The 25,880-nt window shown below is 36.6% G+C and overlaps 1 protein-coding gene across 1 annotated transcript in view; it reads left to right on the top strand.

Annotated features, from left to right (window-relative positions):
• Positions 1 to 7,745: 7,745 nt before the first annotated feature.
• The window catches only part of LOC142338116 (uncharacterized), a 39,223-nt gene continuing 21,088 nt past the window's right edge, over positions 7,746 to 25,880 (top strand). The window contains exons 1-2 of the mRNA XM_075387749.1: positions 7,746 to 7,918; positions 16,693 to 17,100. Coding sequence (XP_075243864.1) covers positions 7,746 to 7,918; positions 16,693 to 17,100 — 581 coding nt within the window. The remainder of the gene's footprint in view (positions 7,919 to 16,692; positions 17,101 to 25,880) is intronic.

Below are 25,880 nucleotides of genomic sequence, written 5' to 3'. Positions count from 1 at the left end.
CAAAATGTGAAATGTTAATGAAGGGCAAATAAACTGAACTAAAATAAATATATCATATTAAATGTTACTGCATCAAACGATTAAATGAAACATGAAATATCCACGGGTATCACATACCTCTTGTTGCGACAAAAGAAAAATTGTGAAATTAGCATTTTTTCTTGTAGATAGTAATAGTAACAGTATTTACAAATTGATACTTGGTCCCCGGTTAAATAAATAGCAACAAATTATGTACTGGTTATCATATCTAATAATAAAGGAATATTAAAATGATGAGTTTAACAATTTATGCAGTTTTGAATGAATGGATAATTACTCTGACATGTCCTGGTTCTCAGCTTCCAAAACTGTCATTGATCGCAACAATGTTGGGGTGTCCTGATCAACTATCAGTTGTACTCGCGTGGCAGGTGGCGAAACTTCTCCGATAGCTGGGGAAATGATAACTTCCTCGATTCGTTGAACTGCAATTTTCTGAACGGTCTCTACCACCGATGCAGATGGAGGCTGAAAATTTTCAATGTCTCCCGCTCGGCGTGGGCGCTTCGGTGGGGCTGTTATAGCTGAATCCGAGGATGAAGTGTTGTCGAAAACATAGTATGAAGGGCTACGGTGGTTCCTATCTGATTTCCTCTTGCCTTGTGTAATAGAAGTTGGTGGTAGAATTTGCTGTAGAGCGTACGATTATAATGACTGTGGCGGAAGTATCAGTTCGCTGGTCGAAGCAGCGTGTTCTTCTTGTTGTTGTTTTTAAAAAGCAAAGAAGTTTGGTATCTTTGGAATGCGCCATAGCATCTCGCATGAGATATTTGATCTCGTAGATGAAACCCCACTACCAGGTTCTCGCCTGCGGTGTTTCATCTTTTTATAACCTTTGAGCTTTCGAGTTAATTGTTTACTATGGCTTTGGATATGTTCCTCCACCAACTTCTCAAACGTTTGTGGTCCCCGTCGATCAGCATAGACCTTCAATGGGGCCTTTTTTTTTCTTGGAGGGTTTCAAATTTTGCAATGTCACTATTTCGCACTGTGACAATGGGTTTCGTAGGATCTTTTATTGTCGAAGTTGTAGGGCTTTCAAAATATTGGAGCCTGGAGCAAGAACATCGTATAGGACCTCCAGGTTCTTCTTAGAGCGTCATTTGCCGTGAATCTTTCGGGTCAATTTGAGCTGTACAGCTCGTTCCCTGAGCGGAATTGGCCGGCTTGCGCCCGAACGAAAAAAGCGAGACTCGTCGTCCGTGCTCTCTTTCTCTTTCATGGGCCTCACGCGTAGCTCTAATCATTCCTAATTCTACTTCTCTGTCATTCTTGTAGCCATCTATCCATTTATCGTCCGGTAGAATTTCCTCGGGTGTGACTGTCTTCATGTAATTGGTGGTTTACAATGTTTTCATATGAGACATTAGACAATTTAGGTTTAGTACAGATTACGCTCAGCGGGTTATTAGGTTTTCGGCCAAAATGTGCGTCGAACGGCGAGGTCTTCGTTGTTTTCGACCTACATATCCGCAACTGGCAAATAATAATATTCAATATGTACTTTAAATGAAATGCGTTATTAGTCAATTTTCTCCTTTGACACATGCCAGTCTATCCTTAATAGTTTGAATCAGTCTTTCTACCCAGCCAATAGCTCGATGATCGTTTACCGGAGCTTTAATAATTTCGATATTATTTTTATTGCAGAAGTTCTTTACTTGATTTCAAACCCAATATTTTGCTTGATTCAGACGAATAGATCGGGGGATTCGGCGAAACTTCAAAACATTTGGTCCAATATCTTTTTCATAAAAAAATGCAGTGAGATATTCAGAAAAGGGATCAATAGCAGCTAAGAAATATACCTCGTTACCTTTTTTATTGAAGATTGGACCTCCATATTCTTTTTGAGTTTCTTGATTCGGTTCAACGCACGGTACATGAAGTCAAAATTGTTTAGCAGGAATTACAGACCTAAGGTTCTTACCGATTGCTGTGCAAGTTTTTCACTCCGTCGCTTTGACTATAAGTTCACGATTCATGTATGGCCACCAGCGGTGCGTGGCTATGCAAATCATACCCCAGGTACCTGTTTGGATTGCTTGTATATCGCCAATGAGAGCTTTGCGGAGAACGTTCGGTATAGCAACTTTCTCATCTATGCATACGCAACCGGAACGGACGTGGAGGTCTCTCCAATAGGAATAAATATAAGGGTTGAGTTCTTTTACTTTCGTTGTTGGTGAGTATGCAATCGCGCACCTCTTTTAGAACGGCGTCTTCGCTATTAAGTGCTTCGGTCAGTGATTTGCTAAAGATTTTATTTACTCTGTTGTCAAAAGAAGGAATCTGGGGACTAGGTGTGAGGGGAGTGCTGATATTCGATGACAGTGCTGGTGAAGTTGGGGTTTGAATTGAAGGATTCGCTGTGCGAGTAGCACTTGGAGAATTTAGGGGCTGATTTGTGGTGCGGGATGAGCTTGGGGAAGTTTTTGGTGGATTTGGGGGGCGTCAGTGAATCGAACTCTTGTAATTCTCTTATTTGAAGGCATGTTATCTTTATTTGAAATGATATGATTAATATCAGGATAGTTCCGAGGATGAGATTTAGAATTTGATGTAGATTTATGCAACTTGATTCGAGAGTGATTTTGGGCAAAAAGCACTGATTCTAATACGGGTAGTGACTTTTAGAAATTTTTTTGGAATGTCACCTAACGGGCGGCAACCTAGGCTTATTGGAATGAGTATCGGGCTTCGCGAAATACTTTTCATTCCGACTTTGGAAGGGTTGTTTAAATTGAATTGAATTCTGCTCAGCGAGTGAAGTGTTAAGTGGTATTTGCGACGCAGGTTATGCATATTTTTAAATGTTTAAATTACAGTTTGTATTTGCGGCTTGATTTCGCTGCGCGGGGGATAAATAATAATCATGATTATGTACGCGGGTAGCGTGTGTGCTAATTAAATTAATGGCTTTAGAAATAGATTAAATTTTAGGTGTTACTTGAATCATGTGCTTGTATTAAATTGTGTAAATGAGGAGCAGGTTTAATAGAGTTTAATTTTAATTAATTGACTGATTCAGAGATAAGTTTTAATTTAGCCACCATGAATTTCTCTTATGCGACACTTTTTTTTAGCTTTTTGATTTGGGTGTCGTGAAATATAATACACCAATCCCGTTTTTGCCATTGGCAAATGTTCAATATCAAAGTGAAAAGGAATTAGCCGATCGATCCAGCGAGTTAAGCGACTGTTATACGATTTATTGGATCGATTTTCTTTCAAAATGGAAAGAAGGGCCCTGTGATCTGTAATTACTGTGAACTGTTTGCCGTACAAATAATTTTTAAAATTTTCGATAGACCAAACTACCCCCAAGAAAAAGAGTTCATTGACGCTGTAGCGTTCCTCACATGAGTTTCAAAATCAGGATGTAAACGCAATCGGTTAGCTTTAGTTGTTCGAGCAATGCCCCGAGACCGGATCGAGAAGCGTCGTATTTTACGCGTGTCTCGGGTTGCGGGTTGTAGTGGCTATTTTCTGTAGCGTTCGCGATGCGGTTATTTGTTTCGATAAAGCAATTTTCATCCACATTATTCCTGATTAATTTAGATGCTTATTTCACAAAGGACGCAGTGGATGAGTAATTTGAGCTAGGTTCGGATAAATTTGCTGATATAGTGCACTGAGCCTAGAAAAGAACGGAGTTTCTCTAATGTCTTTGTGGCTTCGAGAGCCAAATAGCAGAGGTCTTGCTCTCGATGGGCGAGATGCCTGATTGTTAAATGTGATATCCCAGCCAATCAATGTCTAATTTAGCGAAATGACATTTTGGGTGGTTTATTCTAAGAATTTCGTCATATAACCGTTTAAGACAATTCATGACGTAATGTTTATGTTCTTACTCCGACCCTTTATTCACAATCAAAGTATCATCAAGAAAACAATAAGTATTCTTTAGCCAATAAGAGTATAATCCATTGCTTTTTGGAATTCTGCCGGCATGTATGTTAACCCATATAATCCCGTTTGAAATCTGTACGTGCCCGTCATAGCGCCACTATTTATAATAAAGTTAGTGGTTTGCTGTATCAGAGTCCAGGTTCAATTGACAATACGCGTACTTCAAGTCTTATGTAGAAAATTACGTTGTGTTTTGCGATGCGGGAGCTGTAATTTGTTGAGAAATAGATTCAATAAGTGTATAAATATTTGGCATTTGATATTTTTTTCTCTGAATGGCTTTATTTAAGATTTTTCAGGCTAGTGCAAAATTAATTGTTTGGTCTTTCTTAACTGTGACTACAATTGGGGATATAAAATACTTATCGGGGCAACTATAATGTGTTTTTAACCTAATAATTGAAGTCAGTGTTGACTTTTTTTTTGAAGATTAATGGTTATGCGTCTAACTTTTTGGTGTCTAGGTTGAAAATCTTTATGAAAGTTAGATTTAGCTACGTGAGTTTTGGATCTTCCAATGCGTGAGATAAGATAAGGAAAGTTTTTTGCGATATGTTCTTTCAATACTGACGACGAGGAAATGTTGTTGACGAGATTACCTTGAAGTGATGAAGATTGTGTCACAGCTAGGCCTAATTGATCAAACGGTTTTCTGCCAATTAGGTTTAAGACCGTCCGCAACGACTGTGAAAGTGGCTGAATTTGAGGTCCAGCCGTTGCTTATAATTGGGGACTGTATTTTTCCTTCAATGTGAATTGGTTCATTCGAGAATGTCCTGAGTTGTGGGCTGACTTTCCTGTGGATCAAGACATCGTGTGGACTGCTTTTTACCACTTGCGACGCGAGTGATCGATTGAGATTACTGCATGCGCTCCTGGAATCCACGAGTAATGTAGGAGTATTACCGATTTTGATGGGCATGTTGAGAGGTTATATCTTTGCTATGTCATTCGCGATGAGGGCAACCGTATTTTCCTCCCCGCTGCTGTAGTCGGATTCGTAGAGCTTGGGCGACTGAAGGAAATTCGCCGAATCTTCCGGGTGCGGCTCTTCATCCACAGTATTCACCGTCCTTTTCTTGGTGTTTTGGAGTTTCGCGTTCTTTTGTTTTCGACAAACCTTGGCGAAGTGATTCATTAGTCGGCAATTATTGCAAGTTTTACCTTTCGCGATACATATTTCGCGGTGATTTGGTAGCCAGTTCCCACCACAATTTGAACAAAATAGTGAGGATTGATTGTTCGGTTTCTGAAAACTGTTCGAAAACGACCAATTTGATGATCGAGGGTTGTTTGGAAATCGAATTGCATTCACGCTGGCCGGGATGAGAGTCTTATTGTATTGTTGAATCTGATATTAGTTTTGCATCCAGAATTCCCTATTAATGGCCAGGTTTAGTGCCTGACGTGTTTCTACTGTTTGTTTAAGGAGTTCTTTTTGGATCTCAGGATCAATAAAATTATTGATGAACACATCCCGTATTAGGGTTTTCTCCTTATTTTTGGAATCGCCGTTTTCAGCTAATTCTTTTAGCTAACCCTAGAACTGCTCAACAGTCTCCTCACGAAGTTGTTTCGTTATCAAGAAAACATGACGATCAAAAGTGATGTTCCGAGGTTGTATGAAAGCGGCCTCTACAATTTTCCAAAATTCTGCAGTGGTCAATGTATCAATGTATCGGCCAATGTATTCGTTATCAAGAAAACATGACGATCAAAAGTGATGTTCCGAGGTCGTATGAAAGCGGCCTCTACAATTTTCCAAAATTCTGCAGTGGTCAATGTATTGATCATTATATGAGAGAAGTGAGACTGTTTTTCGATCCGCAAGCGGCCATGGCTTGTCTCCACACATTATGCCGAATTCGATTAGTCGTTGACACTTGTTTTGCCAATTCATTTGTTGCTGAGCGTTGCGGGCATTTCTTTCTCGTTCCGGTTGTGCCGATGAGCCCACTATTGTCTCCTCAAATATAGGTTCCAACGGCAGATCCACCATCTCAGGTTTTGGTCCTAGTAGAATGTCGAGATAGATATTCTCCTTTGCGAGTAGTACCAGTTTGTATTGCACTCTCCTTTTTTCCCAGCGAAGAAGGGGATCGGGTGTCTGCATTAAATGAAATATGAAATATCCACGGGTAACACACACGCCGAACAGCGGGAACAAAAGTTCTTTATTCAGTTAACCACAATTTAGACGCGAAACGCTCTCTGGCAGAGTGAACTAAAGTATCGCCTGTCTAGAATTCGAAATATAGAACCGATTTAAATGTGTGTCATATGACAATCTTCAAAAACTCTGAAAAAAGAGAGCATAGCCGCTCTTGATACTTTGTGTACCAAAATTTGCAATTGTATTCCGAAAGTCTCACAAAGGAAAAAACAATGGACCGGTGAAATGAAAAAGATCTGTATCGTTAATCTGGAATCCACATCTCAGGTAAGTGATACATAACACCTCTTAGAGACCAAATATGGAGTTTCTCAGGTACATTTAGTTGAGCATTTAGTGTGATTACGGTAGGGCGTGGCAAAGGAAAAGAATTAGGCTTGATTTTAAAGCATTGAAATCAATAATTAACCCGCCCACATGAAGTTTTCTAATAAATTCAAGCTCAAGAGTGCGGTGGTACCGAAATCAACAATCTACTTAACAAAAATTAATTACCACTTACAGACCAATCAGACGGATTTGGTATAAGTAAGTGTAGTTCATTTTCGTACGTTTTTTTTTTTGGAAACAAATTTGGAAACCAGAACTAAAAATGAGTACGTTTACTCCAAAAATTGGTACTGGTGGAGGGATCAGATAAGTTTAATAATAATAATCGGAAGGTAGCGGAAGGAAATCGAAGTCACCTCAAATTAAATTATCAATATTTTTCTATTGCTTTTTGAAATGAAACTCGGACAGTTGAAAGGTAATTTTTTCTCGGGTCCAACAAGTTTGCCGCCATTAATGTTTTTCTGCCATATATGAATATCTTTTATTAAAAAAAAGCTTTTAGCTTAACCATTTCTGATTTCTGATCAAAACAACTGCTTTTAACTGGTGAATACTGCCCAGAAGTTAATACGAGGAAATATAAGAAAATAAATTGCATACGATACACCAGATAAAAAGCTGTCAGTAATTGCCACAGGAAAAATTATTAAAAGAACATGCACTTAAACTGTAGAGCTAAATTAATACTTTCTGCTTTGAGACAGCAAGTTTCATTCAGTTTACTTTCCGTCAATCTCATTTTACACTTTTACTTGCGAAAATGAAGGAAAAATTAATTTTTCTTGATTGACCGACATTTTCCATTTATTTTCTATTTAATTTACATCAATTTCGATTTGTTGCTTCCTGGGGCGTTTCATAAGCATTGTTTGCGAAAGTCAACTTTTTTTTAGTAATTCAAAAGTCAACAGTTGTTTAACTTTTTTGGTGTTCTATAAATTATCAAAAGTATTTAGATATTATCGACTTTTAAATTATTGAAATAATAATAATAATATTAAAAAAATATTAAAAATTTTGACTATGGATTTACTAAAACTTAACATGCTTTTTATTTTATCGAACCAACTTATCCAATTACTAAAATTTAAGTGTTTCTTAGATCAAATTCTTTTATTAAAACAGCTGATGATTGTTTTATGGATCACGCACAAACAAAATTGCTGCCTTTAAAGTTGAAAGCAGTTTGAAAATGACTTTAATATTTAACATCAGCGAATTAATTGCGAATATTTCGCATGAATCCCTTGATGAAAGTTTCTCCGCATTCGAATTACTGATGTCAATGAATAATAATGTTATAATTCCGCTGTTGAGTTCCATTGGCATAGTTGCAAATGTTTCGTTCGGTTGTCTCATCTATTACTATGACTCAAGTCGCAGTTCGATGCTGTTCATGGCATTAGTATGTGCATCAGATGCTATCACTCTGTTCATACATGGCATAGTAAGGATGAGGTAAGCTATTTACTATACGAACCACTACGTCCCTCTCCCTAAAAATTGAAAAATAATTCTTATTACATTTGTTTGGCAGATGGATTCTGGCATCATTTTTCTCTTTGATAGAACAATATAAACTTTTATCATTATTCTATGTTGTTTAATACCTATTCACAAGAGGTTCCCAGATTACAATGAAATGCCAGGTTTCAGAAGTGGATGAATACAAAAATCCGCAAACTTTACAAACCAAAAAAAACAAAAACATTAATCAAACAAATCACGAATTCAAGCTTGTGTTTGAACCCACCGGGCTGCGCATGAGGGTAACACTCAATACTCTTGCCAAATTTTACAAATAAACTTTTTGAAATCAAGTTTACACTGATCTCTTACTGCTGTTCTTTAATGACATGAAAGTTGTAGGACCGCCAAAAGTTGTAGAAACACCACCCGTTGTCACAGTTGACGTACTTTTTATTCCAGTTATGTGTTTTTATGAACTCTATACTCTCTTTGTTGACTTTGAACACTTGTAAATACTTTACAGGGACGATTGAAAATTAGAGTTCATTGGAAAATTTTGCATTGTGCATTTGGTTTCCAAAAATTATCCTTTGTCGTCGGATAACTGTAAAGTTGAACAACAATGACAAGAGTGAGCATTTAAAACGGTTTATCGGGGTTGCGACAGCATGAGTTTTGAAGAATTTCAACAATAAAGATGTAGATTGTGGATAATTTCCATGCAGAGGCGGAAATTGAATGGCTTGAAGATTGTATTCTGAAGGTTGTTGCTTTTGCTAAACTGCAGGTAGGAAGAAAGCGAATGCTAGATGGGTACTGCGGTCACTGATGGGAGATTAAAAGGTATTCTACAGGATGCATTCCGACTTATCTGAAAGTTTATGGAATCTGACAATTGTGTTTTCCATTTCCTTTTTCACCGCATTCAGATAATGCCCTAATGTATTCCATTGTCTGATTTTGTAAAAATGTGAGCTTGTATACTAAGTAGTTTGACTGAGACGTGAGATTTCGGTAAGCTTAAATCTTTTTTAAAATAAAGTTTCAGACCTGATTGACGTTTGTTTCAACCATCGTTATTTTGCATGCTGGTTTGTTCAATACCAAAGAGGTTGTCTTTATCTCAAACAATCGTGCTCGACCGTCCGCTCCGTTTTGGTATGTTACAATATGGCCGTTGCTCAAATCCTTTTAAGGCGAAATTTTTAATAACCACACCAAACCGTGTTCCCTCAATTCATCTGATTCTGTTTTCCTTTCTGACGTCTTAAAAGGTCCGAGAGGAACTGTTTTTTTCAAAATTTTCTTGAGAGGATCAGGTAACGTCTGTGTGCTCGAGTACTCTTATTTACTGAACTGTCGACTTAACTATTTCCATAGTGCTAAGTGCTTGTTACGACTCATTGAAACAAAATGATTTGGGGCTGGGGTTTCTTCATTGCTTGTGTCTGAAGAGATATAATATATTGATCTTATTTGTGAATTCCTCCATTATCCGCTACTGTGGTTTGGAATAACTTAGCTTTCGATTGTTGCCTGCATATAGTTATAAGTAACATGAGTCTTGCGGATTGAATCAGTCTTTTTCAAATCCCAACAAAGTGAGGGGCTAGAAAAAGATTCGGTTTACTTACCGAATTGTGCTGCCTTAAACAGGACCTGCAGAGGTTGTCGTCAAATCTGATTGCTCTGAAAGTCAAATTTTTCTCGCTGATAGGAAATTCGATCCATCGTAAGAAATTATTACTTGACATATCCTTGTCGCAACACAATTCATCAGATGGCCAATTAGAAACTGTCTGTGTCTTCAGTCAAACTTCCAGATGACCAGCTCTGGTTACGAGGCAGATGATGAGACATAAATCTTGTTTTTTTTTTCATTTTTTCCAACCATATGTTTCCTGCGCTTGATGCAGAGAGGTCCAAAGAAAACCAATCCTTTTTAAAAAGAATATCGATTTAGTCAGTCTACAGATCTGAAATTTGGAATGTCGGGGTAGTGTTTTGAGCTCTCCGGTTTCAGAAATTCAAGCAAGTACATCTTACAATTTAAAAATTGTCCATGTTGTATACTTAAAATAAATTTTTGCTAGGTAAAGCTCTGTTTCTAAATCTCTGTAGTCTTTTTGGGTTTTTCCGACTATCAGTATAGTTATACTATTCGTACATGTTCAAACTAACCAAAATTTTCTAGTTGTAGGGGCCTTAGCAAGTTTGAACCAAATGCACGTTGGTTATCCATCACATGAGTGAATTGCAGGAGTTTGTTGTGTTTGTTAAGTTCAGTTCCTTGTTGAAGGCTCCTGATACCTTTAAGGTTTCGGGTTGCAACTGTTCCAACAGCTAGCGTTCTGCACCTTCATAGCTGTACTTGGCTGTTTCTCTTCAGAAAATAGTAATGTGATGTCTTCGTTTTTTCGTTATTTTGTAAAACTTATCTTGCTAGAGAAATTATTTCAGCTAATTCTCTCTGTTATCAGCTAATTCTCTCAAGTTTTTTCTTTCACAATTTTTTTTAGTGTGTCATATTTTCCGTTGTGACATGAGACTTCATGTCGTCTGCGTTCAACATATTTTTCCTGTTAATAAAGTTCGACACTCCAATGTCCAAAACAATTGAAGAATGTCGTTCTCAATTTGCAGATTTTCTTGATTTTTGATTTTGTTCAAAAGCCTAAAACTCTATGAAAACTCCAATTTAGTTCTGTTGTGGATTTAAGTGGTAAGTTTCCATTAAAGCAACCGCTCCAATCAACTTTTTTTAAATTCCGAATTGGAGGAAATTGATGCTTTTAAGATGATCCTAGTGAGCGCAGATAAAGTTCAGCATTTGGAATTGTAAAGCAGGTGTTTGGAGATTGGGTTTTGGTGTGATGCTCAAAGGCGGGTTGGAAAAGGCGTTGGTGGCAGTTAAAGTTTGCACTCATACGAGAACTTCTTTTGAGGTTATGAAATGTTATCAGTAAAATAAAAACAATTTGCTACAATTATATTATCTTTTCCCTCTTTTCCTCTTATTCTGATCCGAGTGCTTCTGCCATGAATTTTTTGTGCATCTTCGCTTTACTGTGCGAGCGAGATCACATTGAGTTTCAAAGAGACATATTCTGTGTACAGTGGCAAGAATTGCTTGAAATTGAACTCGAGATCGTTTTCACGATATTAATTGGTTGTTGCAGCAAGTGTGATTTGGCTGTTGCGCGTTTGTGCTTTGGTTGTTGCCAATGTTTGTTGATTTAGTTTGGACAATGAATTTTTAATAGTGTTTGATAACTAGAGTGTTTGCTCTGTTATATTTACTGTTGAAGCTGCTACAATTATTTTTTAGTGTGATTGAAATAATTTGGATGGTTAGTTTTTATTGTTAAAAGTGTTTCCGCTAATGATGTTTCGATTGTTGTCAAAATCTATTCCATCGTTGAAACAATTGCAGAATGATTTTTGTCATGACTGGTTGTTTGTTTCTGATGATGTTGTTGCTGTTGGTTTCCTGGTTGTTCTTGAGTTAGCGAAAATATTTGGAAATCTGGCAAATTTTCAGTTGTTTCACTGTTTTTTTCTTTGATATAATAATTGAGGAATTGCCGATTTTTCTAAGTTGTTGCTGTACCCACCTAGAGAGCATCTTTGTCACTTGGTTGTTGGCAAAGATTGTTTGATCATCAAAACGAAATGATTCGGTGTGATTGATTTTTGTGTAGTTTACAGTTTTTTGCAAACATCTGTGTAAATATCAGTCAGCTCCCTGAATAGTGGTACAATAATCTGTGTAAAAGCATCTTATGACACATTCGTTGCGCCTGGTTATCACTGCTGGCATTCGTTTATCTTTTTATCTTTTGCAATCTTCAGGAATTTAGAGGATTGAAGTGAAATTGTGAAGTGAGAATCTTTGCACCATTTGTTTGCAAAACGCTGCAAATGATGCATACCAATTCCGGGGTTTTTTTAAATAATCTGGCCAGCGTTCCCGTTGAAATGATTTACCATGCTTTGACTTTTCACGTATATTTGTAATTCTTGTTTGGCCTCTTGGTAAAAATCGCCGTTGTATGGTTTTCTGATAAAGCTAGCTTTAGCACTGTCAGTGTATGCTATGAGTTCGGCATCTCTCAGTTTTGCATTATGATCCTTCATGGCTTTGAAAAAACTAAACTTTTCATATTATTGATTTAATCTTATATTAATAGTTATTCATTGAAGAAATTGAGTTGAGTCTTGTGAACAGTTATCGTGGATCTGGAAGGTTGTTGTAAGGCTTGTCGTAAAAAGTAATTGATATTTTTAGCACGAGTGTGTTGGTTAGTTACGTTGCTATAATTCCCTAATTTTCGTTCTAGTGTGTCGAGATTTACATTTCAAAACTTTTGAAGATTTCAGAAGTTATGTTGTTTACGTCCTTTCTGATAAGTTTTTGGTCTTTCAGTTGGTTTTTTGTATTGATCTGGTTTTTTTGTTTAAGTGTTTTGAAGACTTAATTCCTGATTGTGGCGACATTCATGATCAAGCGAGGTACCTTGACCTTGAGCATTAAGAAATTGTTTGTTTGTTTTTGTCAAGCTCATTCCGCATAACTTGTGTGTTCATGTTTCTCTGTTTTTGGTGTCTTGTCTTTTTTGTTCAGGTCCACTTTCATTTTACATTGCGCTGTTTTTATGCCAATGCCAAAGTTCGTTGTCTGTTATTTTTTAATGAGTGTGGGTCTTTAAAGATGATTTTAAAGAACCTCTCTTATAAAACTGCAAGTTGTGTTTAATAATCGTAGTTGTGATTGTTTTTTTTGCGTTTTCTTCGTTTGGCTTGTTTGTGTTATTTCACTGAGTAGGAATGCAACCAAATTAATTAATATTGTCTTGTTGGTGTCTTGGTTTTTTACTTTTAGTGTTTGTATAAGACTGATTTTGCTTGATGTAGTGGTACCAATATCACGTTTAAGAAATCGGTCAATTTTTTTCCTTTGGAGCTAAATATTATAGCTTCCTTAACATTTGCGGTTCGTCTCCGGTATTGCCTTCTTTGAGTTCCTCTCAAGTGATAGTGTTCCTTGTTCTGGGGTTGAAGCTTTGTAAAAAATCAGAGATTTTTGTAGATTTTTGATTAAAAACTTTACTTATTTAACTCATCAATCAGAACATCTGCCACAGGTTTTTGTGATGATGGATTTTGATTTGGCGCGTCTCCCTTTTTAGCTCAATATAAAGTTTTGTGTAGAAATTTCATCTTATAGAATTGCATCAAATTGTTTTAACTGACTGTGTCGCTAGAGAAAGAGATTCCTTCTTTCAATTCACGGTTTGTCTCATTAGATAGTTTTCCTTATTACTTTTTCCTTTTGCTTTTTGCCATTATCTTTTTATTTGCTCTGTGGCAGATTGCTGCGGTTTGGTTGCGGTGGTTATGTTTCATACAATGAAAGGTAATATATCTGCAGTACTCTTTTTTGTATCTGTTTCTCTCACTTATGTTTTTCGTATTCTTTATACTTTGAAAGAGCGTTTGTGTGTTTTTCGGTTCGAATGTTAGTTGGCGATTTTATTTTCGCCTGCAAAGCCTGTCGTAGTTCTGTCACTCGTTGATGCTCAGATAAATGACTGTAAATTCTGCAGTAACTTTTTCTGAAATCTCTCTCAAACTTTTTCTGTTCTAGAGAATAAGACCACGTTCTGCTGATTTCTCCAGTTTTTATTTTGCTTTAAGGTTATATTTGAACAAATATTAAGATTATTTTTGCTTTAAGGTTATATTGCAGAGTTTGTTGGATTGTAGTTTTGTTCAGAAAAGGACTCATAGGTTTTAGTGATATTTTCTAATTTTTCTGTTGAGTCATTCCGCAAGAGAGTCGAGGGTGGTTTTTAATTCCGCTTGTCACCTGTGTAGCTGCGCTGCTGTTGTAGCGTTTCATGTTGTTGACGTTTGGTTTTTTAAAGGCGCATCTGCAGTTTTAAAGTACAATCTTTTCTTTTGAAGGCAGCAATGACAATTGTTTTTTTTTTAAAAGAACAACTGTCCGGTTGGGAAATTTGAGGATAAATCGGTCAGACTGTTTCTTTAATGCGAGGATGTGTGTGAAACTTGACTGAATTTTCTTTTAACTTTTCTCGTTTTCAGAGGTTGTTGTTTTCATCTAATTTTAGTGCTTTTTTCTCAGTGGTTTTGCGTACGTTCTTTCAATTTTTCTGCGTACGTTGTTTCTACTTTTTCCAGTCGTTTGATTTTTTTCTGCGACAAGCAGCTGAAAAGTTTGCTGAAAAGTTTTGATTTCTTTACTGCTATTCCAGAGTTAAAAACAATGCAAATGCATGCCTGAAAATTATGCTGTGTAAAATCGAAAACTGTCACCTTTAGTGTGGAATCTTCTTGAGTAAACTGAACCAGCAGAATTTTTTTTCAAGGAGAGTGGACAACGTTTCCTCATATATAGGATACTAATTTAGTAAATAGGATATTAGGTCAGCGAATATAATAAATTTTTTTTTAGTTATGATAATATATCGGTGTTTTATATGTGTTTAAAATAAAGGTTACTTTGGATTAAGACCCGTGTTTTTTTTCTTTAGTTCCTTGTGCGAATTTCAAAATGAAGTAAAATTTATTGATTACTGAGACAAACTCGTCTGTCGACCCTTTTGCCTGCTATATTTTCTTTTTATTTCGTATTTAAATAATTGGTAAAATCTATTCTTTGTTCCCTTTTTTAAATCTTAATCTTCTTCCTTATCTTTTTCTGTTATCGTCGATGACTTTCGAAAAACAGCATTTACTGAATTTTCAAATGCTAGAGAAGAAATAAATTCGAGTACTCCCTGATATTGTTTTTTTTCAAATTCAGAAAAATTAGATGACTGCAATGTGTTTGTCGTTAAAATGTCACCAGTGTTTATTGCTTTTTACAAGACATTTCCAGAATACAATGAAAACCTAGCTTTCGCAAGTGGGTAAAAGCAATAACCCGCAAGTTTTAGAAATCAAGAATGAATCAGAAGTCCTAAATCGAACAAGTAAGGACATCATGCTTGTGCTTGAACATGTGTTGGTGATCTGATTAGATGTTGACAAAATTAACGACAAAATTTGCGCGCGACTAACCTGGTACCTTTTAACGCGTTGGACCTGTCTTTATTTGGAAATAACCGCTATTGAAATCATAGTTCATTGGAGTCATAGTTCTATATAACAATAGGATTTCGGCGAGGAATGTTGACGGCTGTTAGAAGCTTCTAACAAAATGTATTTCACCAATAACTCATTATATAGAGTTCAATTTTTTTCAACATTCGCCTTCAGAATTGGCTTTACTGTAATCAGTTTGATCTCCTGGTATATGAATTGAATGAAAAAGATCAAATGACTTTAAACTTATCTTAAGCTGCTAGATGTCCATCTTCAAACAGTGCCAAAAGAGAAATCATTAGCATTTTCAAACCTGATAAAAAATGTCTGGGGAAAATCTCACAAAAACATTAATGCAAAGCCCTTGAATAAGCTTTCAGAAACGTGCCAGCAATTTAGATGCGAGACTTCAACTGTTAGCGCTTTGTGCTTATACAGTTCATAACTATAAGACGTGAGAGTTCTTGAGAAAAAAATAAAGTAAATTTTAAAGTTTGATTTTGTTTTCAATTCAAAGCTCGGGGGTAGCGCTGATCAGGAGTTAAACCTGTCATGTACTTGACATCATTGATTAATTTTTCGTGTAGCTATTCTGTTCAATTTTCCTGAAACTTTATCCCTTTTAAGTAACTTGGATCACAATATCTACCGCTCGCAAAAATATTGGTAAATATTGGTCTAACGCAAAATTAAGGGTCAAGGTAATATCGTGTTAAGGTAAAGTTATGTTGACTTTAATTTTCTCAATATACTTTTTAACATTGTAAATACAAGTTTATCTTATTTTTCCTTTTTTTGTAGCGTATCAAGTACAGAAATGCATCTTTCCAGTAAAAATTTAACCTGAATTAGTTGATTTTTCCTATTTTGGAAGCCTAATTAGGAAAATTTCTCAGAACGACGATAAAGAGATTTCATGGCAAAAAAGATAAAAAGCAAAATTTTAATCTTCTTCAGTGGTCACGGAACGAAATAAGGATAAAGTGGATCAGCGCCAGTTTTCGATATCTGATAACTGCTGAAATTTTCTTCATTATACAAGCAACTAAAATATATCCCAAGGTGCACTGTCTTTATTGCGGAAATCATATATAGTTGGTCTAGTTTGAACTCAAATTTTTTGCGCCCGGCTTCCAAGAACCCCTAGTTCAAAACCCACGGTTATTTTGCAAGACGTTGCATAAATCTTGCAGGACACTTGCAAGATTTTACATAATTATACAAGATCTTGCATGTTAACCGTCTTTTTACAAGCAGCTTGCAAAATCGCCATCTTTTTTGCAAGACTCTAGCATGATAACCATCTTTTCTGTTTTTTTTTTTAAAAAAAATAAATTAAAAAAAATTTGCTATTTTTTTTTAGTTTTCAATAGATAGTTGATATCAGAGCATGTATTTCATACAAAAAAAAAGACTGGAGCAAGATAATCGTTGACCAAAAGTTGTTTGCAAGCCTTTCAAATGGACCGTGGTGCTGATGTTCTAGAGAGGCTGTTATCTTGTAAGTCTCTTGGAATAGTCCGTACAAGATAACCGTTGTAAGCAAGATCTTGCAAAGATAACCCTCAAATCAATAATCATAAGATCTTGCAAGACAACCGTTGGACTAGGGAAGGAGTTCTTTTTTAACGAGGTGGTGTTTGGGGTTTTAGTCTTTCAAGTTGGGACATTGTCAACCTTTCGAATGTCTCTCCAATTTGGTGCAAAGTAACGAACTTTGTCTACTCGGCCGTTGCATTTGCATCTCAGAATCAACTCGTTCTCATGAGCTGTGACCGATTCCTTGCAATTACATATAGCAAATACAAACCCAATCTCATGTTGAAAACAAAATACCCAATTCGATGCACAATCATCAACTATGTTTTGTGTGCTTTTCTCATGTCTCCTCTCTTGCTACGGAGCTCAATTGACCCTTTGACCTCACAATGTCTGAGAGAGAAAACTGACTTTGACCAATCTTCTTTATTCTTCATCATAATATCAGGAACTATGTTTCACGACGGAATTCCAATCTTAGTTATTGTCTTCACTAACACTTTTTGTGTTTGGAAGATCAGGTATGTTGTGCTAGAGTATTTTTTCTCCCCAGTTCCGGTACCGAATTGCGACAGGCAAATATAGCTCATGATCAGACCATCAAAAGTGCACCAGAGGGTGAAGTGCGCCCAAAGTTACCCAGACGAGGACACGCGCAAAGAGCGAGCTAAAGTCTGAGCTTAACTGACTCATTGATCTTTCCAAAATCAGACCATAAATAACTTTGAACGAACTGAGATTTGATCACAATTAATTATGAAAAAGCACTTGAAATTTTTTTTGAAACTTTATTTGTCATATGGCCATTAAACGAAGCTTAAAATCATTAATTGAAAGTAGGGTTCTTTAACCCTGATTTACGTGTTTTAATTGAACTCTAAACAATGAGAATAAAAAAATTCTCTCAACCAAAATTTATTTTATAAAATAATTCATGTAATTTTTTGAAGAAAACAAATGAGTACGCTGTATGAAATTAGAAAAACTGTTCATATTTAACAAAAAAGTTATCTTAGATGGTATATTACTTTTAAAACGAACCATACTAATCAACTTCTTATGTTAAAACCAAACACACGTAAAAATTGACGCCACTCCACGTGAAAATTTTACTTATCAAATGATTTCTCTCGCGGAAAATCAGGAGACAAAAATACTAATAACAATTTAAATAGTATAAAATTAAGAAAACAACTGAATGAGTATTCATTTTTATTGGTCATGTAAAAACGAAAAATTGAGGACCATATTAATTTTCAAATTTTCAGTTTTCCGCAAAAATTCCAATTGATAAAAAAATGTATATCTTAATTTTGCATCAATAATTTGATGAAATTGGTGCTAACAGTAGAAAAAAATAAAAGACTAGATACAATTTGACGAGTATAAAAAATTCTGTAGTGCATAAACCAATCACAGTAACTTAAACTTGAAAACCAATTGAAAACAATCGCAACCTTATCTGAATGCAAAATAGATTCCTTAAGTAAAGGAGCAGTTAATTTTTATGAGGCTACACTCTTTTTTAGTCTCAATTGCATCTCCTAGTGTCAAAAAATTTATAAAAAACATTTGAACGTGAAGTTGTGTTTTGCTGTAGTTCACCTTTCCCGTCATAATGTTTTCAAAAATTTATTTCGCTGCCAAAAATCTGAAAACAACACATTGCACAACAAAAGAAATTATAAGAAAGTGTAATTGCGAACTTTAAAATTAGTTCTAGAACAGCATTTATAAAGTAAAAAAGAAACTTGTGATGAGCCACGCTTAACAGATTTTTTTTTTACTTTTCAGTTGTTTAAATCATTTTTTAAAGTTTACTTGTTTTTTCTTATTGACATTGGTTGAATGCAAAATCAGGCTCAAGACAAAGACTTCGGATTAGGTAAGTTTCAAAATGATAAGCGCACTTTACTAAGTCTCGCCGTTTTGTCTCTATCCCCGGGTTGAATTTTTCCGCCCAAATTGACGTAAGAGTGGGGCTGCAATGGGAGGATTTTTAGGAAAATGCAGCTCAAAACTCTTACATCTTTTTGGGCTGCATTGGGCTTCCAACGGGGGTAAAATGGTGTACGAGTGAGGGGTAAAAGACAAATTAACCCCCCACTGTTACATCTTTTTGGTCTGTCAAGCGGGGTAAAACGATGAAAGAGTTCGGGGGTAATTTCTCCATTACCCGCGAACACTTACATCAATTTAACCCCTTGACAGACCAAAAAGATGTAAGAGTGGGGGGTTAATTTGTCTTTTACCCCCTCATTTTTACATCATTTTACCCATTGCAGCCCACTCTTACATGGCAATTTCAGTCAGGGGGAATTCTTGAAAAGTCCTCCCATTGAAGCCCATTGCAGCCCACTCTTACATGGCAATTTCAGTCAGGGGGTAATTCCTGAAAAGTCCTCCCATTGCCGCCTATTGCAGCCCACTCTTACATGCCAATTTTAGTCAGGGGGGTTAAATACTGAAAAGTCCTCCCATTGCAGCCCACTCTTACATGGCAATTTCTGTCAGGGGGGTAATTCCTCGAAAGTCCTCCCATTGCAGCCCAACTTTTACATCATTTTACACCATCTGAACAAATTACCCCCACAATCTTAAATCAATTTACCCCCGTAGACGAATTACCCTCCCCCACTCCTACAACAAAATTGGAGGATTTTAGGGAGGACAATCAACCCGGGCGAAAGCACGAAGAGCTTTGTTTGTGTCTCGAACGTGGACAAAATTGACAGCAGCGTCTTTTTACATAAAGAGAAGAACAAGCTCAATTATTTACTCAAGTGTCAGTTATTGCATAAAGAGAAAATACAGTCAATGAGAAAAATGTGACATTTAATTAAGAAATGCACCCAAATACAGTCATAATTTGCTTTTTACAACACGTTCAGACAATCTGTAGCAGCAAATGAAAAATTATATCAAAAATAAATTTTTTGATAATCGAAAAGTTCTGTATTTCATTAGGAGGCCAATGTACTTAAAAGCGAATGTCGATAAATTTGACGTTTTGTGGAATCGTTTGAGAAAAAAAGTCCACACTTTTCACAATTCTTATATATTTAAGAATTTCCGCAAAGGAATTTAATTGCGCAAAAGATGGAAAGAGGTTATTTATACTGTGAAAAAGGCCTACATTTTGTCACGAATATTCACGGATTACCCATCCTCACAATTTTCAGCATGTAAAAAAATTGTTGCTTTCAACTTGAACCAGTTAGTGTAGTTCCCAGGTTTAGGTGCGCGACCCTAGACCGCTCTGATCAGACCATTTCCCAGACTTTGCCCTCTGATCAGACAATCGTGCGACCCAAGGCCCTCTGATCAGACCGTTGTGCGACCCTAGAAATCGTGCGACCATAGTGCGACCCAAAAGTTCTCTGATCAGACCATAGTGCGACGATCAGACCGTAGTGCGACCCAAGAATTGATGCGACCATAGTGCGACCCAAAAAATTTGTGCAACTTTAGTGCGACCAACGCTCCCTCTGATCAGACCTTTCTTGAACACATGTCTTAATCCGTTTTTAATTGTTTAAATTATTCATTTCAAACCTATATACTACGCGACTTAAAATCTAATAAATTAGTATATCTTGTTAAGGTTAGGACAAAACTGATTGATAAAAATATAAGCAGAATGTCATTTTGAAGTGCCAGCAGTTTTTTTGGGGTTATCAAAAACAGTGATTAAAAAAACTGCAGTCAAATAAATATGGTCAGTTAATGCTCTGTGGTCAGATTTTGGGTCAACTTATGTTCAGACTTTGGTCTCTGATCAGACCGCAGACCAAAGTCGACCTATGATCAGACTATAGTGCGACTATGCCCTCTGATCAGTCCGTATTGCGACCATTGTCCAGACTTTCTTGCAACCTATGATTTGACTATAGTGCGACTTTGCCCTCTGATCAGTCCGTAGTGCGACCATTATGCAGACTTTCGTGCGACCTATGATCAGACTATAGTGCGACTTTGCCCTCTGAGCAGACCGTATCGCGACCATTGTCCAGACTATTTCCCAGATTTTGCCCTCTGATCAGACCGTAGTGCGACCATTGTCCAGACAATTGTGCGACTCAAGCATTTCCCAGACCATGTATTTTGGGTCGCGCCACGCCACCAGTGTGCGACCCAAATGGTCTGATAAGAGCAGTCTATGGTCGCACACCTAAACCTTGGTTATAGACAAACTATGCATAAAACGCAATGGATAAAATAAACATAGGATTCAGATTAACTAGTTGAAATGCCGTGTTCAATAGTTTACAGTGTGCTTTGTATTCGCTATGTATCTTAAATATTTTGAGCATGTTATTGATTAACCAAAGCCTTCAAATTGATTTTCAAAGAAAATGGACAAATACATCAAGCGTAATTAAAAACTATGATGTAAATTGAGATATCCTTTAAGTCCTCCGGAAAAAAAACAAAGCTTGTGTTTAAAAAGAATCAGAGCTTGTATTTGTCACAGACCGGCTTCATCACAGAATGGCAACAAAGTGTTGATTTCGAAAAAAAATAATGATTTTTCTGAATTTTGAGAATCAATAATTTCAATTCAAACGGGAAAGATTCAGTGTAGTTCGCGCAGATTTCATTAGCATTTACTTCGCGTCAATTTCATCTAATAACACACATCTAAAGTTTGTCTTATATGTGGCCCAACCCCGATAAGGATTTCTTAAAGTAAAAAACAGAATCCTCCAACTGGTCATTTTTATGGCCCAGTTTTGCTACCTAAATTCGGGATCAAGAAGAGTAATAGCAATGAAATAACTAAGAACTCGTTGCGAATTTCAAGCCTATTGCCCTATTTTGCATTAAACTAAACGCCTTTACTATGAGTTCTAAAAAAAAGCTATCATGGGATCCGCGTACAAAAAAAGCTCAACTTTTTTTTGACACACTTGTGTACATCAATCGGCCATTAAAAAGCGGTAAAGAGGATTGTGTGGTAGCTTTTTTAACTCAAGTGTTCTTTAGCTTTATCTGATAAGAATTTTTGAAATAATGATTGCTCACAACGTAACAATTCACATTGATAAGAAAAAACGGCATTGAAAACATCTTTGATTATTGAACGCCAACAAATATGGAGAGAAAAAATTGCAGTATAAAAAGAGTATTAAAAAATGTTGATTCAAGCATAGACCATACTAAACAGAGTTTAATATCCAGAATCATTTCCGTTGAAAACTACTTAAATACCGGAAAATGTTATGGTTTTGCCAGCAAGCTCGAAAAATTATAAAAGAGGAGTTTATTGCGCAAAACAATATGGCCATATCGACAAGTCTGATCAAAGCTGAATTGTATAGAAAAACTGTGATAGTCAAACAGAGAATTATAAGAAACGAACTTGCTGAGTGCTGTTTCAGTTGTCAGATAACTTCTGGAAGCAGTGGAGTATTTAACAACTTCAAAGACTGGAGTTTCAGTGCTGGTATTGTAGTTAATAATCACGACATCACAAACTTTAAAACATACTCCCAATTTTTTTGCTCTCTTGCATTCGTATACTTTGTCATCTTCGGGGTGGAATTTTTATTGAAAAAAAATTTAAATTGCCATTAGCGAAAAAGTAATTAGAGGGAACCCAACTTCCAGGACCAAACTCAGTCGCCAGAGAATTATCCGAAGAAGACCAGTGAACAAAAAGCTCCAACTGATGTCTGTTAATCATTGTCTTGCAAAAATTCTTGAAGTTGCACACTTCGTCAGCCAGAGGCTTGAAAAACTGATGTTTTCTTTCATATTTTAGAACACACATGTGAGTAAATCGTCCTGACTGCTGTAAGATAGTTGGATAGCGAATTAACCTATGTTGTTTGAAGATGACTGGTTGATTAGCAAACAGCTTTTTGAACTTTTGCAGGTGCTTGCCTGTTAAAACATGGTATTGTGTTGAAAAACATTTCAAAAAAATACTTCATGAAAACAAGAATTATTACTTTCTAAAGAGTTTGTCAGACTTCGAGTATCAAGGTGCAGATGCTATTGTACAACTAATGCCACTTATGAATCTCATATGACAGAATAACTAAATCCGCCCGCACGAATGATTGGGAGAGAAGTAGACAAATCAAGTCAAAGTAGTGCAATAAAAATTGCCAGTGCTCATCTTGCTGCGGGAAAATGTCACACAAAATGATAGGCAGAAACCTGTAGAGGGTGAAGATTTGATCTGTTTTCCCCCGTACACTGTAATCTTTAGTATCTCTGAGCCTAAAAAAGAAAGTCCACTTTTAACCCATCTAAACGTTTAGAGAAGGACTTAGTAAAAAAATAGTAGAAACAATTAATATTTCTTTTTCTTCAAAACTTAACGAAAATTGCCACTGCCTATTGCAGTGGTGTTTCAACAGAAGCTGCAGAAAACAAGTGTGCAAATTGACCTGTTTATGTCAATTTCCGTTGGTTTGCCGTCAATCTTTCGACCGTAGGGCAAAAGAATGTAGCCTGTAATTAAGCACATCAATGGAGATAATTTTCCTGCTGACAACCAGGTTATGAAGCACCAATTTCATTGTGTACTGTGTCCCCCTTCAAAGAGGTCATGCTGGATGTCAGCGGTTCAATTGCGATATGCACTGAAATGCTTTGTTTCTAGGTAGGACTTTGTTCGAACACCTTTTGAAGGCTTGGAAGTCAATTCGGCCTTCTCGGCGTTTTTCGTAAATCTTTTGAGACTGCGCAACGGGCAGTTTGAGTGGTCAAAGTGCAACTGAATTCATCAGCTGTTACGAGGCATCTCTCGCAGCAGAGGCTTTTAGAAAAAGGTTTTTCCAAAACCAAGCGCTGAATGATATTCAGCGTTATCATCTATAAATGAAAAATGAGCACCGGTCAAAATTATCTTTCTTCCAGTGTCAGTCACCACATTGAACGGTTGTTCCAAACTTTCCAGGTCTTTAATGGTTCTAGATAAGATTTTCTTGTAACCATACCGGTACAAATCTAAGGTGTTGCAGAATGCAGCAACATTTATTGCACTCGACTGAGATGTCAACCACGGAGGCAGTTTCGGAAGAATCCAATAATAACAAGTGCCTTTGTGCATAGTTCAACCGATTGGGCTAGCTGGCTCAAAATCATCAGAGTACAGCTGTAAGCAAAGCTTAAAAGACTGAGAGGTCATCTCAACATTTATTGGTAAAGGCATGTTAAACAGCGTTCCATTTTTTTCAAATGATTTAGCCTGCTGAATGTCAACTAAAAGACAATTATCAGTTAATTTTCTCAACATCTTGTTGTATTCAATTTCAAAAATTTGGCTCAGAACTTGGTCGTTCCTTAGGAGCAAGTTTTTCAACACTTTTGAAATGGGTACAAAGTAGCAATTTTGTTTCACGCACACTTGCCTTGGCCGACCAAATTTTAACCTTGTTTCTTGCCTGTGCCCAAAAGTACTTCTTCTTCAGATACAAAACGGTCTTGATTTTGTAAAAATTTTTGTAGGTCATTGTTATTTTTTATAGTACTGATCTCACTTTTACAAATGAAATTACATAAAATTTCGATATTTTCCGGGCAACGTTCAGAGGGATGTTGTTACGGATGTTTATGAATTTGATACATTGATTCAGTCAGAAGATTGAAAAAAGCTACCAACTTGCTCAAAGAATTTAAAAGCATTGCTTAATGTAACAGAGGAAGAAGACAGGTGACGTAATAAAAGTTCATCACCCGCTTCACCACGGACAATATTCTGAATGAGCTTGAACTGTCTCTCAAAATTCTCCTCTTTTTCATCGGCGGTTTCGGATTCTAACACAGAATCATTATCCTTTTGCTCAATTCATTGCTAGAACTATTAGTTTCTGTTGCTTAAATTCCGAACTATATGTCTTCGAAGGCTCCCAAGTGTAGAATAGAAACGAGGACAGAAGAGACAGAAAAAGGTTTTATCAAAACCGTGGTCTAGAGAAAGGTGTACTAGATACAGCCGCAAATTGTTGGAGATAACGAAAGAGTTCTCTCGTCTAAACAGAATGTACCGATTCTCAGAGAGTGTTTTTACTATATCATATTTGACCTTTTGTTGGAATCTATCGACTGTGACACAATCGTGGGCTTAATTTCGTTTAAGAAAGATGAGCTTTTGAGTTCCAATACTCCATCAGTTTCACTGTCCGAACAATGACTTCCACCAGGAACACTTTCCTCGCTAAAAGGTGCTGTTGATAGAGCTTGTGAATCACAAAGAACATTAGAAAAATAATCGAAAGAAGGAACAGTCAATCTTTTCTGAATATCTGGTAGATGTTTGTCAAAATGACGCACAAAGCTCTGAGAGAAGCAAAAAAAATCTTGAAAAACAGGACAGGAAGTCTGAGCCTCGAACCGATGATAAAGTTTCATGTGATACATCATTTCAGCCAGGTCAGTGTTCTCATCGCAAATAGTGCGTTTCAAGGCATAATCCTGCTTCTCTTCATTCCCCCAAAAATTTTCATATATGTCAGTTTTACGCTGTGAGCGTTTGTTATGTTGCTGTATCGGGGCATTAAAATTTTGATGTCTAAGAAGATCTTCCTTGACTGAAACCGATTCGCTAACAACCCGCAAAATTTGATCTTAAGGCGTTTCTTCATCAATGAGGGTTTGATTTGATGTAGAATTTTGTTTATTGGAGCATATTGCATGATGAAGACTGGAGTCTGAAGTGCGACTGCTGTTTCTTGTTGATCAGCTGTTTTTTGTGCATGAAGACCACTGTGTGGACACTGACATTGTGTTGAGATCTCCGTTTCGAAAAAATTTTGCTCCGTATTTAACGTAGATTTCGTCTCCTTGGTCAATGTCAAAGAGAGTGACCAGACGCACAACTCCCATTTTTGATTTTTTGCATTTTGTAAACAACATTGGGGCGACAAGAGTGGTTGGCGAACGAGATCGGTCCCAGCATTATCCGACTTTGATGCGTATACTGACAAAGAAAAGTTCAAAAAATCAAATTCAAAGTCCAAACCTTCGGTCAAATTCGCCACAACTCCTAACAGTCCAGGTATAACCACGCCCTTTTTATTATTTTGGTGTTGGCAACAACCGAAAAACACAATAACCGCGCTCGGTATCACTTAAAAAGGCAGCCACAGATGGTTTATAATCTGATTGGAAAGAAATTGTAAAATTCGCTTCAAAAAAACGTTAGAGGTTATCTTGATCGGAGAAACTGATAACATTTTCTGGGGCAATAGGTTTGTGACTTCTTTTTCCGTCCTTCTCAATAAGGGATTCAGTCAAACGAAAGTCAATTGAAGCCAGTAATTTGTAGTCATGCACCGTTGACTCAACA

Source organism: Convolutriloba macropyga, chromosome 4, assembly GCF_964194025.1.
Source record: "Convolutriloba macropyga chromosome 4, txConMacr16.3, whole genome shotgun sequence".
NCBI classification, from domain to species: Eukaryota; Metazoa; Xenacoelomorpha; order Acoela; family Convolutidae; genus Convolutriloba; species Convolutriloba macropyga.
The sequence above is the reverse complement of the archived record's forward strand: the minus strand, read 5'-3'. Positions and strand labels throughout refer to the sequence as shown.